This window comes from Bufo gargarizans, chromosome 1 (genome assembly GCF_014858855.1).
Source record: "Bufo gargarizans isolate SCDJY-AF-19 chromosome 1, ASM1485885v1, whole genome shotgun sequence".
Lineage (NCBI taxonomy): Eukaryota > Metazoa > Chordata > Amphibia > Anura > Bufonidae > Bufo > Bufo gargarizans.
In genome coordinates, this window is record NC_058080.1 from 172,287,552 (window position 1) to 172,300,554 (window position 13,003).

The following is a 13,003-nucleotide window of genomic DNA, read 5'->3' on the forward strand; positions in this document are numbered from 1 at the left end:
TGCTTGCTGGCACCATTAACTAGAAAGGGGACCGGCGGAGATCCAGCCGCAAACACGGCTGCAGGGGACAGATTAACCCTTAGGAAACCGGAGCAATCTGTTCTGTTCCGCAAAGCAGCCATTTTAACACTTTTTTCCGTTACGCTATTCGCCGTATTTGATTTTTTTTAAAGTTTTTAATATTATGGGCGTTTTTTGGTCGTGGTGATACCCAAGATGTTTATATTTGTTGTTATTTAAGTATTTTTTATTTTATTATACGGAAAGGTGGGTGATTTTAACTTTTTTTCATTTTTTATATATTTTTCAACTTTTTTTTTTATCATATATGAGGCTCATATATGATCTTAGAAATATTTTTTAGAATTTTTCATTTTGACCTATAACCGATTAAAAAAATGACAATTTCTTTGCATTTTGCTCATTTCTTATGTTGGCCTGCTAACTGGTGGCCAAAAAAAGAATTGCAGCCTTAGTGCTCTCAATTTCTTCATAGAGATTCAGAGCATTCAGCGCATGTACTGAAGTCCCGATTGGCCGCACGGGGCTTCAGTGTTAAACCCGGAAGTGCGAGCTTCCGGGTTTATGCGCATTCAGGTGCCGTGATCTCACATATCTACTGTATATATGTGTATTTAATACCGCGATCGGCATTATTTCCGGTTGCGGTAATTAGCCACAGGTCTCTGCTGTTTGAAACAGCAGAGACTTGCCGGCCATGACACCCGCTGCACGCGCGAGCGGGTGTCATGCTTGCACAGCACTACCAGCGCCGTACATGGTAGCGAATGGGTTAAAGAGAACAGAACAGACTACAGAACAGAACACAGGATTAACCCTATTAAACCAGACATACTGCCTGGTAGAGTTTAGCATGCTGGTTAAAGGGAACCTGTCACCATTTTTATGGTGTACTAACTAAGTGACTGAGTCTTTTAGCAAAATGCTGGGTCACTTTCTTTAATTGACCCAGTCAATCTGCCAACATCTTGTATTGAAAAGCTCCAGCTGATAATGAGGAGTAATGAATATTCATGAGCTCCTGACTCTCCCTGCCCACCTGCAGGGGAGTGGCTATAGCTCTGAATTAAATATACACTGGACTCAATGACATCACGCTGGACTCGAATCAGCTCATTAGCATACGGCATGCCGCATCTTTGTGTGTATATTATGAGGTAACCATCTGTCACACCAGTAAGTGAATACATCTAAGGCACTTTTTAGTAGTTAATGATTGTATATAATTAGTTATATTATAATCAAATATCCACATGACAGGTTCCCTTTAAAATAATACCTTCCTTTTGTCTGTACAATGAACAGCTGCAGAGATATCTGCATTTTTATTTATATGTATTTGGAGCACCAAGAGGCGAGGCTGAATCGTCTGAGCACTGCTATGTAACTCCCCCCCCCCCCCCCCCCCCCCTTGATTGAGAGGGCCAGGACTAGACATCAGGCTGAGGGCAGAGCTGTGTTCTGGCTTATACATATCTACTGTGTATATGTGTATTATACACACTATGTACTATAGCTTCACCACACTGAGATCTGCTCAGAAAGCTAATCTACAGGAGAAACATATGTTTTCTTTCTATTATTTTTTTTGTCTTTAAAACCATATTAAAAGGCTATACTATAATAAATATGTAATCATATAATTATAATATGACCTTGCTGTATTTAGAATAGTGTTTGTTTTTTTATTTTTTATTTTTTGCTGAAACCTATTCACAGTATATGATTATAAAAAAAACTAATATTTATTAGCTTCCTAAAAAACATTATTCTCAATATGATAAGGTCATAAACTTTCCTTATGGAATAAATAAAATATCTGAAGAAAAAAACTTCAAAGTCTCTCCCAATATTCAAATAAAAAAAAATAAACGTTTATTGAAAATCCATTAAAAATACATGATGCATTGTTATATTAGGTCCTGTTGTGGATTCACCACATAATCAGTACCAAAATCCACATATTTTGCATGCAGATTATGATGCATATTTGCCAGAGATTTCACACTATGCATTGCAAAACCTGCAGTGAAAATCCACAACGCTATTTGACATGCTTTTTTTTTTTTTCTTCTCCACCAGAGTATGGATAAGATTTGTCAAAAGTTGAAGTTGCTGCTGTAATATATGGCTGCTAAAAAGATGCATGTAAATGTAGAGTAGCTTGGCAACATAACTTATAGAAGAATGTGCCCTTTTGTGTTATAGGATGAGCTGAAGAAGGCAGTTAGTGCTCGAGTGTCTCGACAGCAAGCAGTGGAAGATGCGGAATATTCGGATTACTCTGAAGAGTTTGAAAGTGATGGTATGTCAGTCCATGGGATTAAGTCTTTATTCTCTCCACACTGATATATCTGTAAAGAATAAATCAAGGCAACTGGACGTACTGTAGATTTCTTGAAAACGTTTTACTCGTTCTTCTTCAATTGAGAAAGCTCGTTGGAAGAACGAGTGAAGCGTTTTCAAGAAATCTACACTAAGTCCAGTTGCCTTGATTTATTCTTTACAGATATACCATGACCTGGATAAATGAGAACCTTCACAGACACTTTCCACACTGATGTTTTAACGTATTGTCAGAAAATTGTCTGTTTAAATCAAGTTTTCTCATCTGTGTCATTGGGGGACACGGGCAAGACCATGGGTATAGCTGCTGCCACTAGGATTTGGGCATTAAGCAAAAACTGTGAGCTCCTCCCACCAGCTATACCCTTCCTACATGGACTAACCTAAGACAGGTTTAGCTTAGTGTAGGGTTGGGCGATATACCGGTGTTTACGATATATACCGCAGTATTAAAAAACGGCGATATGGCTATAATAGGCCTAATTACTGCAGTATTTTGTGACGTCATCGAAGTGGTTATGTGCGCTGACCGCTTCAAAAACTGCCTCCGGCCCCTGCATCATTACACACCAATTGTTTCCCGCAGCGGCCGACAAAGCTCCTCCTCGCTTGCTCCCATGGTGTAGTCTCTGCCCACCGACGTCTAACGTCGGAATCAGATGACGCCCAGGCTGAGCAGCGCAGTAGCAGCGACCGAGTGGCAGGAAAGTCAGTCAGAAGTTAAACTTTATCACAGCTGCCGGACGGACAGCTATTAAAGGTGTAATGTCTCTGCCCCAATTATATGTCTTCTGTCCGACCTTGGCCTACTCAGTCGTCAGTCCTGCCTGCCTGCAATGCAACTAGCTGCATGCTCCGCACTGCACATTGAAATAGCAGCCAGCAGGCAGGCAATGAGCCATCACGAGTCCCTCCCTCCCCCGTGACCAACAAGAAGGAATTACTGTATGGTGGTGGCAGGCAGGTCACACAGGTGGCCATAAGACATGGGGGGGCAGCACCTTGTGACTGCTGCCCCTACTGTAATGTCTCCTTTTGTGGCTGCTGCCCCCATACTGTAATGTCTCCTTGTGGCTGCTGCCCCTGATACTGTAAATGTCTTCTTGTTGCTGCTGTCCCGGCGAACACTGCCATACAGTGTGACAATTAATGTCTCCAAGTTGTGGCTGCCTGGCCGCTGCCCCAAGCCAATGTCTCCTTGTGGCCCCCATTATCCCCATAAAGTATAATGTCTCCTTGTGCCTGCCCTTATATGTCTTCTTGTGGCCCCCATACAGTATAACGTCTTCTTGTGGCCCCCATACAGTATAACGTCTCCTTGTGGCCACCCATACAGTATAACGTCTCCTTGTGGCTGTCCTCATCCGGTTTTGCGGTCTGCGCATGCGCACACCTTTAAAAATGTGTAAAAGATAAATACCGGATCCGTTTTTCCAGATGACAACCAGAGAGACGGATCCGGTTTTGCAATGCATTTGTGAGACAGATCCGCATCCGGATCCGTCTACAAATAGTATCCGTTTGCATACAGATTGACGGAAGTGTCTGCCGGAATCCAGCAACGCAAGTGTGAAAGTACCCTTAGCCTTTCCTGAAGGGGTTATTTTTAGGGGTTAGCCAGAATATCTAAGAAGTCCTCCCTTCCCTTTGAGGATGTAGGCCTCTTACAAGACTATGGATAGAGTCTATTCTAAAGAAATCTTGGGAAAAATGTACCTCCATGTTAAGGCCCAGCATTGCTGCTATTTTTGGCTATCTCAGTTAGAGAAACATTTACTTTCAGGTACACCTGGAGAGGATATCCTTTCCTCCCTTCCAGTGTTAAAGCAGGCTACAAATTTCTTATCAGATGCCTCGGCCAGATGCCTTCTTATCAGATGCCTCCGCCAGATCAGCGGCCCTGTCTAACTCTGCCAGAAGGTCCGTTTGGCTAAGGTCCTGGTCTGGGGACAACACCTCTAAAGGCAAGCTATGTAGTATTCCCTGCGAGGGGGACAGGCTCTTCGGATCAGTGCTAGGTGACATCTTAGACAAAGCATCTGAAAGAATGGCTTCCCGTCATAATCCAGACTTTTTCAGCATCGCTGCTTCTTTAGTACCCAAAGAAAGGGCAAGCCTGACTAGAAAAAGAAAGAGAGCTCAGGCTCCTGGCAGCCCTCAAGGGGCAGAGGTAGGGGTTTCCTATTTAACCCTGACAAATCCACCAAGCAGCCAAATCAATGACGCCAGGGACCCGGTAGGGGGAAGACTAAAAAGATTTATTTTAGCTTGGGAAGGAGTTTCAAAATCCCCCTGGGTTCTAGATCTAATACATCAACGGTTGCAGAATAGAACTCTTTTCTCCCCTCCAGAAAGGTTCCTATTAAACAGAAAATTAAAAGAAGAAAGGCAATTTTTTCTAGAATCTCAGATTCAGACTCTACTGTTAAAACAAGCTGTTGTTCCAGTACCACCGGATCAGAAAGGGAAGGGGTTCTACTCACCAGTCTTTTTAGTAAAAAAAACTAAACGGCTCTTACAGGGCATGGCGAGTTCCTAGAATTTTTTATTTTTTGTCACAAGTTAGTGGAAAATGATGATTTTTTTTATTTTTATTTTTTCCTTACAAAGTCTCATATCCCACTAACTTGCTACAAAAAATAAAAAATTCTAGGAACTCGCCATGCCCCTCACAGAATACCTTGGGGTGTCTTCTTTCCGAAATGGGGTCACTCGTGGGGTAGTTATACTGCCCTGGCATTTTAGGGGCCCATATGCGTGAGAAGTAGTTTGCAATCAAAATCTGTAAAAAATGGCCTGTGAAATCCAAAAGGTGCTCTTTGGAATGTGTGCCCCTTTGCCCACCTTGGCTGCAAAACAGTGTCACACATGTGGTATCGCCGTACTCAGGAGAAGTTGGGGAATGTGTTTTGGGTTGTCATTTTACATATACCCATGCTGGGTGAGATAAATATAATAAAATAAATCATCATTTTCCGCTAACTTGTGACAAAAAATAAAAAGTTCTATGAACTCACTATGCCCATCAGCGAATACCTTAGGGTGCCTACTTTCCGAAATGGGGTCATTTGTGGGGTTTTTCTACTGTCTGGGCATTGTAGAACCTCAGGAAACATGACAGGTGCTCAGAAAGTCAGAGCTGCTTCAAAAAGCGGAAATTCACATTTTTGTACCATAGTTTGTAAACGCTATAACTTTTACCCAAACCATTTTTTTTTTTTTGCCCAAACATTTTTTTTTTATCAAAGACATGTAGAACAATAAATTTAGCAAAAAATGTATATATGGATGTCGTTTTTTTTGCAAAATTTTACAACTGAAAGTGAAAAATGTCATTTTTTTGCAAAAAAATCGTTAAATTTCGATTAATAACAAAAAAAGTTAAAATGTCAGCAGCAATGAAATACCACCAAATGAAAGCTCTATTAGTGAGAAGAAAAGGAGGTAAAATTCATTTGGGTGGTAAGTTGCATGACCGAGCAATAAACCGTGAAAGTAGTGTAGTGCAGAAGTGTAAAAAGTGGTCTGGTCATTAAGGGGGTTTCAGCTAGGGGGGTTGAAGTGGTTAAAGGTGCCCATAGGTTAAACCCAGCAGTTAGATCCACTGTTCCTCCCTGGGACCTTAGTCTGGTACTTTCTGTACTTATGGATCCTTCCTTTGAACCTCTAAGGAAGGTCCCTCTTAGGTTGCTTTCCCTGAAGACGGCTTTTTTAATTGCTATCACCTCAGCTAGGAGATTGGGAGAGATCCAGGCCTTAGCTTGCCGTCCACCATATCTAACTATTCTGGATGACAGAATAGTTTTAAAACATGAGCCTTCCTCTTTGCCTAAAGTATTTACAAAATTCCATTGTCAGCAGGAAATGTCGTTACCTACCTTCTGTACACAGGCCAGGTCCAGCAAGGAAGTTCAGTACCACAATTTAGATGTCAGGAGATGCATCTTGACTTACCTAGAAGCCACTAAGGAGATAAGAAACTTGAATCGCCTAGTAGTCCAGTATGCAGGAAAGAACAAAGGTCAAGGGGCTTCAAAAAATAATTTGAATTTGGATTAAGACGACCATTGCCATGGCATATAGAGAGAGGGGTGTTACTCCTCCCTTGGGTTTAAAAGCCCATTCAGCTAGAGCAATTTCTACCTCCTGGGCGGAAGGTGGCTCTACCTCCCTGGCCCAGATATGTCAGGCTGCCACCTGGTCCAGTCCAAGTACTTTCTTCAAACACTACAGACTAAATGTTATCTTTAAGGCTCCATTCGGATGTCCGCAAATGGGTCCGCACCCATTTATCTCAATAGGGCAGAACGGGATGCGGAGAGTACACTATGTGCTCTCCGCATCCGCATTTCCGGAGCGCGGCCCTGAACTTCTGGGCTTCGACCCCGAACTTCCGGGCCGCGGCTCTGCAAAAAAATAGAACATGTCCTATTCTTGCCCACGATTGCGGACAAGAATAGACAGTTCTATGGGGGGTTCTGGCTGGGTCTATTGCGGATCCGCAATACACCACGGACGTGTGAATGGACCCTTATAGGGACCTTTTCTTCAGGCGTAAAGTCTTGTCTGCAATGGTCCCTCCCTAATTTTTTTTATTTCTCTGTTAATCTTCCTGCTTATATCTGTTGGGGAGGCGTATGAAAAAAGATGACAATTACACTTACCGGTAATTGGATTTTCCATTTAGCCTCCACAAAGGCACTGGGATTTCCCACCCAAACTTGATTTGTCGATAATCCCTTGTTGTTTTTTTTATTACTATGTTCTATACCTTTTCACAAGATAAAGGAAGTATAAATAAATAGACCTATTCATCATCACCTTGGGTTTCTCGGATACTTACTGGAGAAGGTAAAGGGGAGGAGGCTTTTAAATGATTGTTCTCCACGTTGTTTCCTGTCCCTGGGAGGCGGGGTATTCTCCTGCTTAGTGCTGTTGTGGAAAATCCAATTACCGTTAAGTGTAATTATCATCTTTATCCCCATGCATAACCGCTATTTTTCCTGGATTTTACATCATGTGACCTCTGAAGCCAGTCACTTTCCTAGTGGTCTTGTGCATTTACATCTGAGGCCCATGATTGGCTGCAGTAGTCATGTGTGGGATACGGGGATGTCAGAACGGCAGCACTGGAATGGAAGGGGTTTGCAATGGTGAATATAATGTTTTCACTGTTTCATTTTAATAACCTTACTGCCATTAAAGGGAGTCTGTCCCCTCCATATGGCCATATACAGTGCTTCCATGGCTCTGCAGCACACCTATACAGGATTGTAACGGTACCTTTGTTCTTTGTCGTTAGACTTGCACCAGCAGGAAAAACAAAGTTTAATTCATATGCAAATCAGCACTCGCAAGTGCCCAGGGCGGCGTTTAGTGTGTAAGCAGTGGCGTACCAAGGGGGGGGGGGGGGGGGGCGGGCCGCCCCGGGTGCCACTCACAAGGGGGGTGCCTGACGGAGTCACCCGTCCCCGGCTCCATCCACTGCTGCGACGCGAAGGATTATTGCGGCGGTGGGCGGCGCGCAACATGACGTGACGACGTCACGACGCTGACGCCGCGCCGCCGCCTTCACGGATCAGAAGAAGGATCCATCCATTATACCAGCGGTCGAACGGCCAGACGGCGGGCATCATCAAAATAAATGTGAGACGACGAGTAAAGTAAATAATTGTGTAATTAAGGGGGGGTGTACCGTGTAATTAAGGTGGGGAGGGAGGGGATGTAATTAAGGGGGGGTGTTATTAAGGGGAGAAGAGAGGGTGTAATTAAGGGGGGGGTGCAGGATTTGTTCATTTTATTGATGGGGATTTGGATTTTTTTTTCTTTTTGGTGCAGATGGAAAGTGATTTTTTTTAAGGGGGTGCAGGTTTTTATTTTATTAACCACCTCCGGACCGCCTAACGCAGATGTGCGGTCCGGAGGTGGCAGCGCTGCGCACAGCGACGCATATACGCGTCATCTCGCGAGACGCGAGATTTCCTGTGAACGCGCGCACACAGGCGCGCGCGCGCTCACAGGAACGGAAGGTAAGCGTTAGCGAGTGGATCTCCAGCCTGCCAGCGGCGATCGCTCGCTGGCAGGCTGGAGATGTGATTTTTTTTAACCCCTAACAGGTATATTAGACGCTGTTTTGATAACAGCGTCTAATATACCTCCTACCTGGTCCTCTGGTGTCCCTTTTGTTTGGATCGACCACCAGAGGACACAGGTAGCTGTGTAAAGTACCATAAAACACCACTACACTACACTACACTACACCCCCCCCCCCTGTCACTTATTAACCCCTTTTGAACCACTGATCACCCCTGATCACCCCATATAGACTCCCTGATCACCCCCCTGTCATTGATCACCCCCCCTGTAAGGCTCCATTCAGAGGTCCGTATGATTTTTACGGATCCACTGATACATGGATCGGATCCGCAAAACACATGCGGATGTCTGAATGGAGCCTTACAGGGGGGTGATCAATGACAGAGGGGTGATCACCCATATAGACTCCCTGATCACCTCCGTCATTGATCACCCCCCTGTAGGGCTCCATTCAGACGTCCGTATGATTTTTACGGATCCACTGATACATGGATCGGATCCGCAAAAGACATGTGGATGTCTGAATGGAGCCTTACAGGGGGGTGATCAATGACAAGGGGGTGATCACGCATATAGACTTCCTGATCACTTCCCTGTCATTGATCACCACCCTGTCATTGATCACCCCCCTGTAAGGCTCCATTCAGACGTCCGTATGATTTTTACGGATCCACTGATACATGGATCGGATCCGCAAAACACATGCGGACGTCTGAATGGAGCCTTACAGGGGGGTGATCAATGACGGAGGTGATCAGGGAGTCTATATGGGTGATCACCCCTCTGTCATTGATCACCCTCCTGTAAGGCTCCATTCAGTCGTCCGCATGTGTTTTGCGGATCCGAAAATTTGTAATAAATATTATTGAAAACATTGAAAAAAGTTTGTGCATGTTTTCTTAACTTTCTGGGGGGGGGGGGGGGGGGGGCCGGGGGGGCAAGGGGTGCCAAACAAAGGGTTCGCCCCGGGTGCCAAATGCTCTAGGTACGCCCCTGTGTGTAAGTGCCCAGGCTGCCCTGCCTTCTTTCACTTTACTCCTCCCCAGTCTCTGCCTTTGCCCGCCCTCCAAGTCTCTTGCCTCATCGAAAGGGTCGGACTTGGAGGGCGGGCAAAGGCAGAGGCTGGGGAGGAGTAAAGTGAAAAGAAGGCAGAGCAGCCTGGGCACCTACACACTGAACGCAGCCCCTGGGCACTTGCGAGCGCTCATTTGCACATGAGTTTTTCCTGCTTGTGCAGGTCTAAAGAAAAGAACAAAGGTACTGTTACAATCCTCTATAGGTGTGCTACAGAGCCATGTAAGCACTGTATATGGCCATATGGAGGTGACAGACTCCCTTTAAGAAGAGTAATAAAAAGAATATATAAAAATTAACTCTGACAACCTCTTTAACCTAGTCCAGATCACGCATAGATATTATATGTCTGATTGGTCCACAGCTATGTCTGCAAGGACATTCCTGATTCCCCTTGCAGAGATGACAACTGCATGCTATTTATGAAGCTACAGGAGCCTGAAGCCCATTGTCCGTGACAGCCAGGCTCCCCATAGAGAAGACATAGACACATTTTTACCACCTTTGCCTTCTCTATTGATGTGTACAGATCAGGGAGAAGCCACGTCTCTCCCTGCTTCAGCTACAGTCCTGATCAAAAGTTTAAGACCACTTAAAAAATGGCAACAAATCATATTTAGCCTGGCTGGATATTAACAAGGTTCCAAGTAGAGCTTCAACATGCAACAAGAAGAAATGGGAGTGAGACAAAACATTTTTTGAGCATTCAATTTATTTAAAACAACGAATAAACTGAAACAGGCTGTTTTTCAGCTGATCAAAAGTTTAGGACCACATGCCTTTAAAAGGTCAAATTTGTGCAAAGATGTGGATTCATTGTAATTTTCTGTCAGGTAGTCACATGTTGATGGCAAAGGCAAAAAACTCTCCCTTTTTGAACGTGGTCGGGTTGTTGAACTGCATAAGCAGAGTCTCTCACAGCGCGCCATCGCTGCTGAGGTGGGAGGCAGTAAGACAGTCATTTGGAATTTCTTAAATTCTTAAATGATCCTAAAGGGTTATGGAACAAAACCCCAAAAAATTTCATCAGCACTGACCTGGAGGATCCAATTGGCTGTCCGTCAAGACACTGGACGATCCTCGACCCAAATTAAGGCCCTTACTGGTGCTGACTGCAGCCCCATAACCATCAGACGGCATCTGAGACTGAAGGGCTTCAAAAACAAAAAACGTCTTCAAAGACCTTGTCTCCTTGAACGCCACAGAACTGCTCGTTTGGACTTTGCACCAAACATGGAACATTCAAAGGTGGAAGAAAGTTTTATTCTTTGATGAGAAAAAATTTAACCTTGATGGTCCTGATGGTTTCCAACGTTACTGGCATGACAAGCAGATCCCATCTGAGATGTTTTCTACGCGCCACAGTGGAGGGGGCGCCATAATGGTCTGGGGTGCTTTTTCCTTCAGTGGAACAATGGAGCTTCAAGAAGTGCAGGGGCGTCAAACGGCTGCTGGCTATGTCCAGAAGTTGCAGAGAGCATTCCTCATGACTGAGGGACCTCGTCTGTGTGGTAACGACTGGGTTTTTCAACAGGACAACGCTACAGTACACAATGCCCGCAAGACAAGGGACTTCTTCCGGGAGAATAACATCACTCTTTTGGCCCATCCTGTGTGTTCCCCTGATCTAAATCCAATTGAGAACCTTTGGGGATGGATGGCAAGGGAAGTTTACAAAAATGGACAACAGTTCCAGACAGTAGATGGTAGGGATCGACCGATATTGATTTTTTAGGGCCGATACCGATAATTTGTGAACTTTCAGGCCGATAGCCGATAATTTATACCGATATTCTGGGAATTTTCATTTTTGAAAAAAAAATATAAAAATTCCCACAAATCTGCTGAAAATTAATGTTTATTGTTAATGTGTATTTTTTTTTTGTAAATCTATTTCTTTTTCATTTATACGTAATATTTAGTTGTTTTTTTTTTACTAACTTTTAGCCCCCTTAGGGACTAGAACCCTTGTCCTATTCACCCTGATAGATCTCCATCAGAGTGAATAGGAGCTCACACTGTCCCTGCTGCTCTGTGCTTTGTGCACACAGCAGCATGGAGCTTACAATGGCAGCCAGGGCTTCAATAGCGTCCTGGCTTCCATGGTAACCGATCGGAGCCCCAGGATTACACTGCTGGGGCTCCGATCGGAGGAGCAGGGGAGAGGGGATCCTGTGGGGGGGGTGCACTGCGCCACCAATGCTTTTAATGTGGGGGGCGCACTGCGCCACCATTGAAGCTTAATCTCTCATTTATTCATATACAGGAGGCGGGAGCTGGCTGCAGTATCACATAGCCGGCTCCCGACCTCTATGAGCTGTAGCCGCGATCCGCGGCACCTGAAGGGTTAACTACCGCAGATCGCAGCTACAGTTCATAGAGGTCGGGAGCCGGCTATCTGATTCTGCAGCTCCCGCCTCCTGTATATGAATAAATGAGAGCTTAAGCTTCATTGGTGGCGCAGTGGCCATAGCTCCTCCCCTCCTCTTGTCCCCTGCCCTTTCATTGGCGGCAGCAGCAGCAGCACAGGGGGAGGAGACACTGCTTCCTTCTCCCCTGTGCTGCTAAGGGGAACACGGAGAGCGCTGTCAGCAGCGCGATCTGTGTTCCCCATACGCTATCGGAATATCGGCAAAATAAATGCCGATACCGATAGCGTTCAAAAACCTCAATATCGGCCGATAATATCGGTAAATCCGATAATCGGTCGATCCCTAGTAGATGGCCTTCGTGCGGCCATCTTCACCACTTGTAGAAATGCTCCCACTCACCTCATGGAAACGCTTGCATCAAGCATGCCGAAACGAATTTTTGAAGTGATAAACAATAATGGTGGAGCTACTCATTACTGAGTTCCTGTTTGGAGGTTGGATTTCTGTTTTGGGGGGTTTAGTTTTTTTTGGGAGGTGTGGTCCTAAACTTTTGATCAGCTGAAAACCAGCCTGTTTCTGTTTATTCGTTGTCTTCATTAAATTGAATGCTCAAAAAATGTTGTCTCACACCAATTTCTTCTTGCATGTTGAAGCTCTACTTGGAACCTTGTTAAGATCCAGCCATGCTAAATATCATTTTTTGCAATTTTTCAAGTGGTCTTCAACTTTTGATCAGGACTGTATTATGGGCTCCCCAGGTCCTGAGTAACTGTATATGCTGCTGGGTTGTAGCAGACCTGGGTCAGCTCTGCAGGGCATGTTAGGAGTCTTTATTCTGCCTGTAACTGGGCCTAATATTTGAAAACTCTTTTGTTTTACTTTTTTCTAGGTCTAAAAAAAATGCACCTAATCTGTTTCTGCCGATATTTTTACATATCGGCCGGAAATAGCGGGGAGGAGCTGGGGGCCGGTGCGTTCACTGTGCTCCGGCCCCCAGCTCCAGTAGTTATAAAATGTTGTACAATTAATAAGCATTCTATTAATTTGGCCCCCCTCTGCAGTATTACATTCAATACAGCCACATCCTACTCACA

The 13,003-nt window shown here is 44.7% G+C and overlaps 1 protein-coding gene across 1 annotated transcript in view; it reads left to right on the plus strand.

Annotated features, from left to right (window-relative positions):
- The window catches only part of MAP9 (microtubule associated protein 9), a 134,489-nt gene that overhangs the window by 22,554 nt on the left and 98,932 nt on the right, over nt 1–13,003 (plus strand). The window contains exon 3 of the mRNA XM_044299082.1: nt 2,230–2,326. Within this exon, the coding sequence (XP_044155017.1) occupies nt 2,230–2,326 (97 nt within the window). The remainder of the gene's footprint in view (nt 1–2,229; nt 2,327–13,003) is intronic.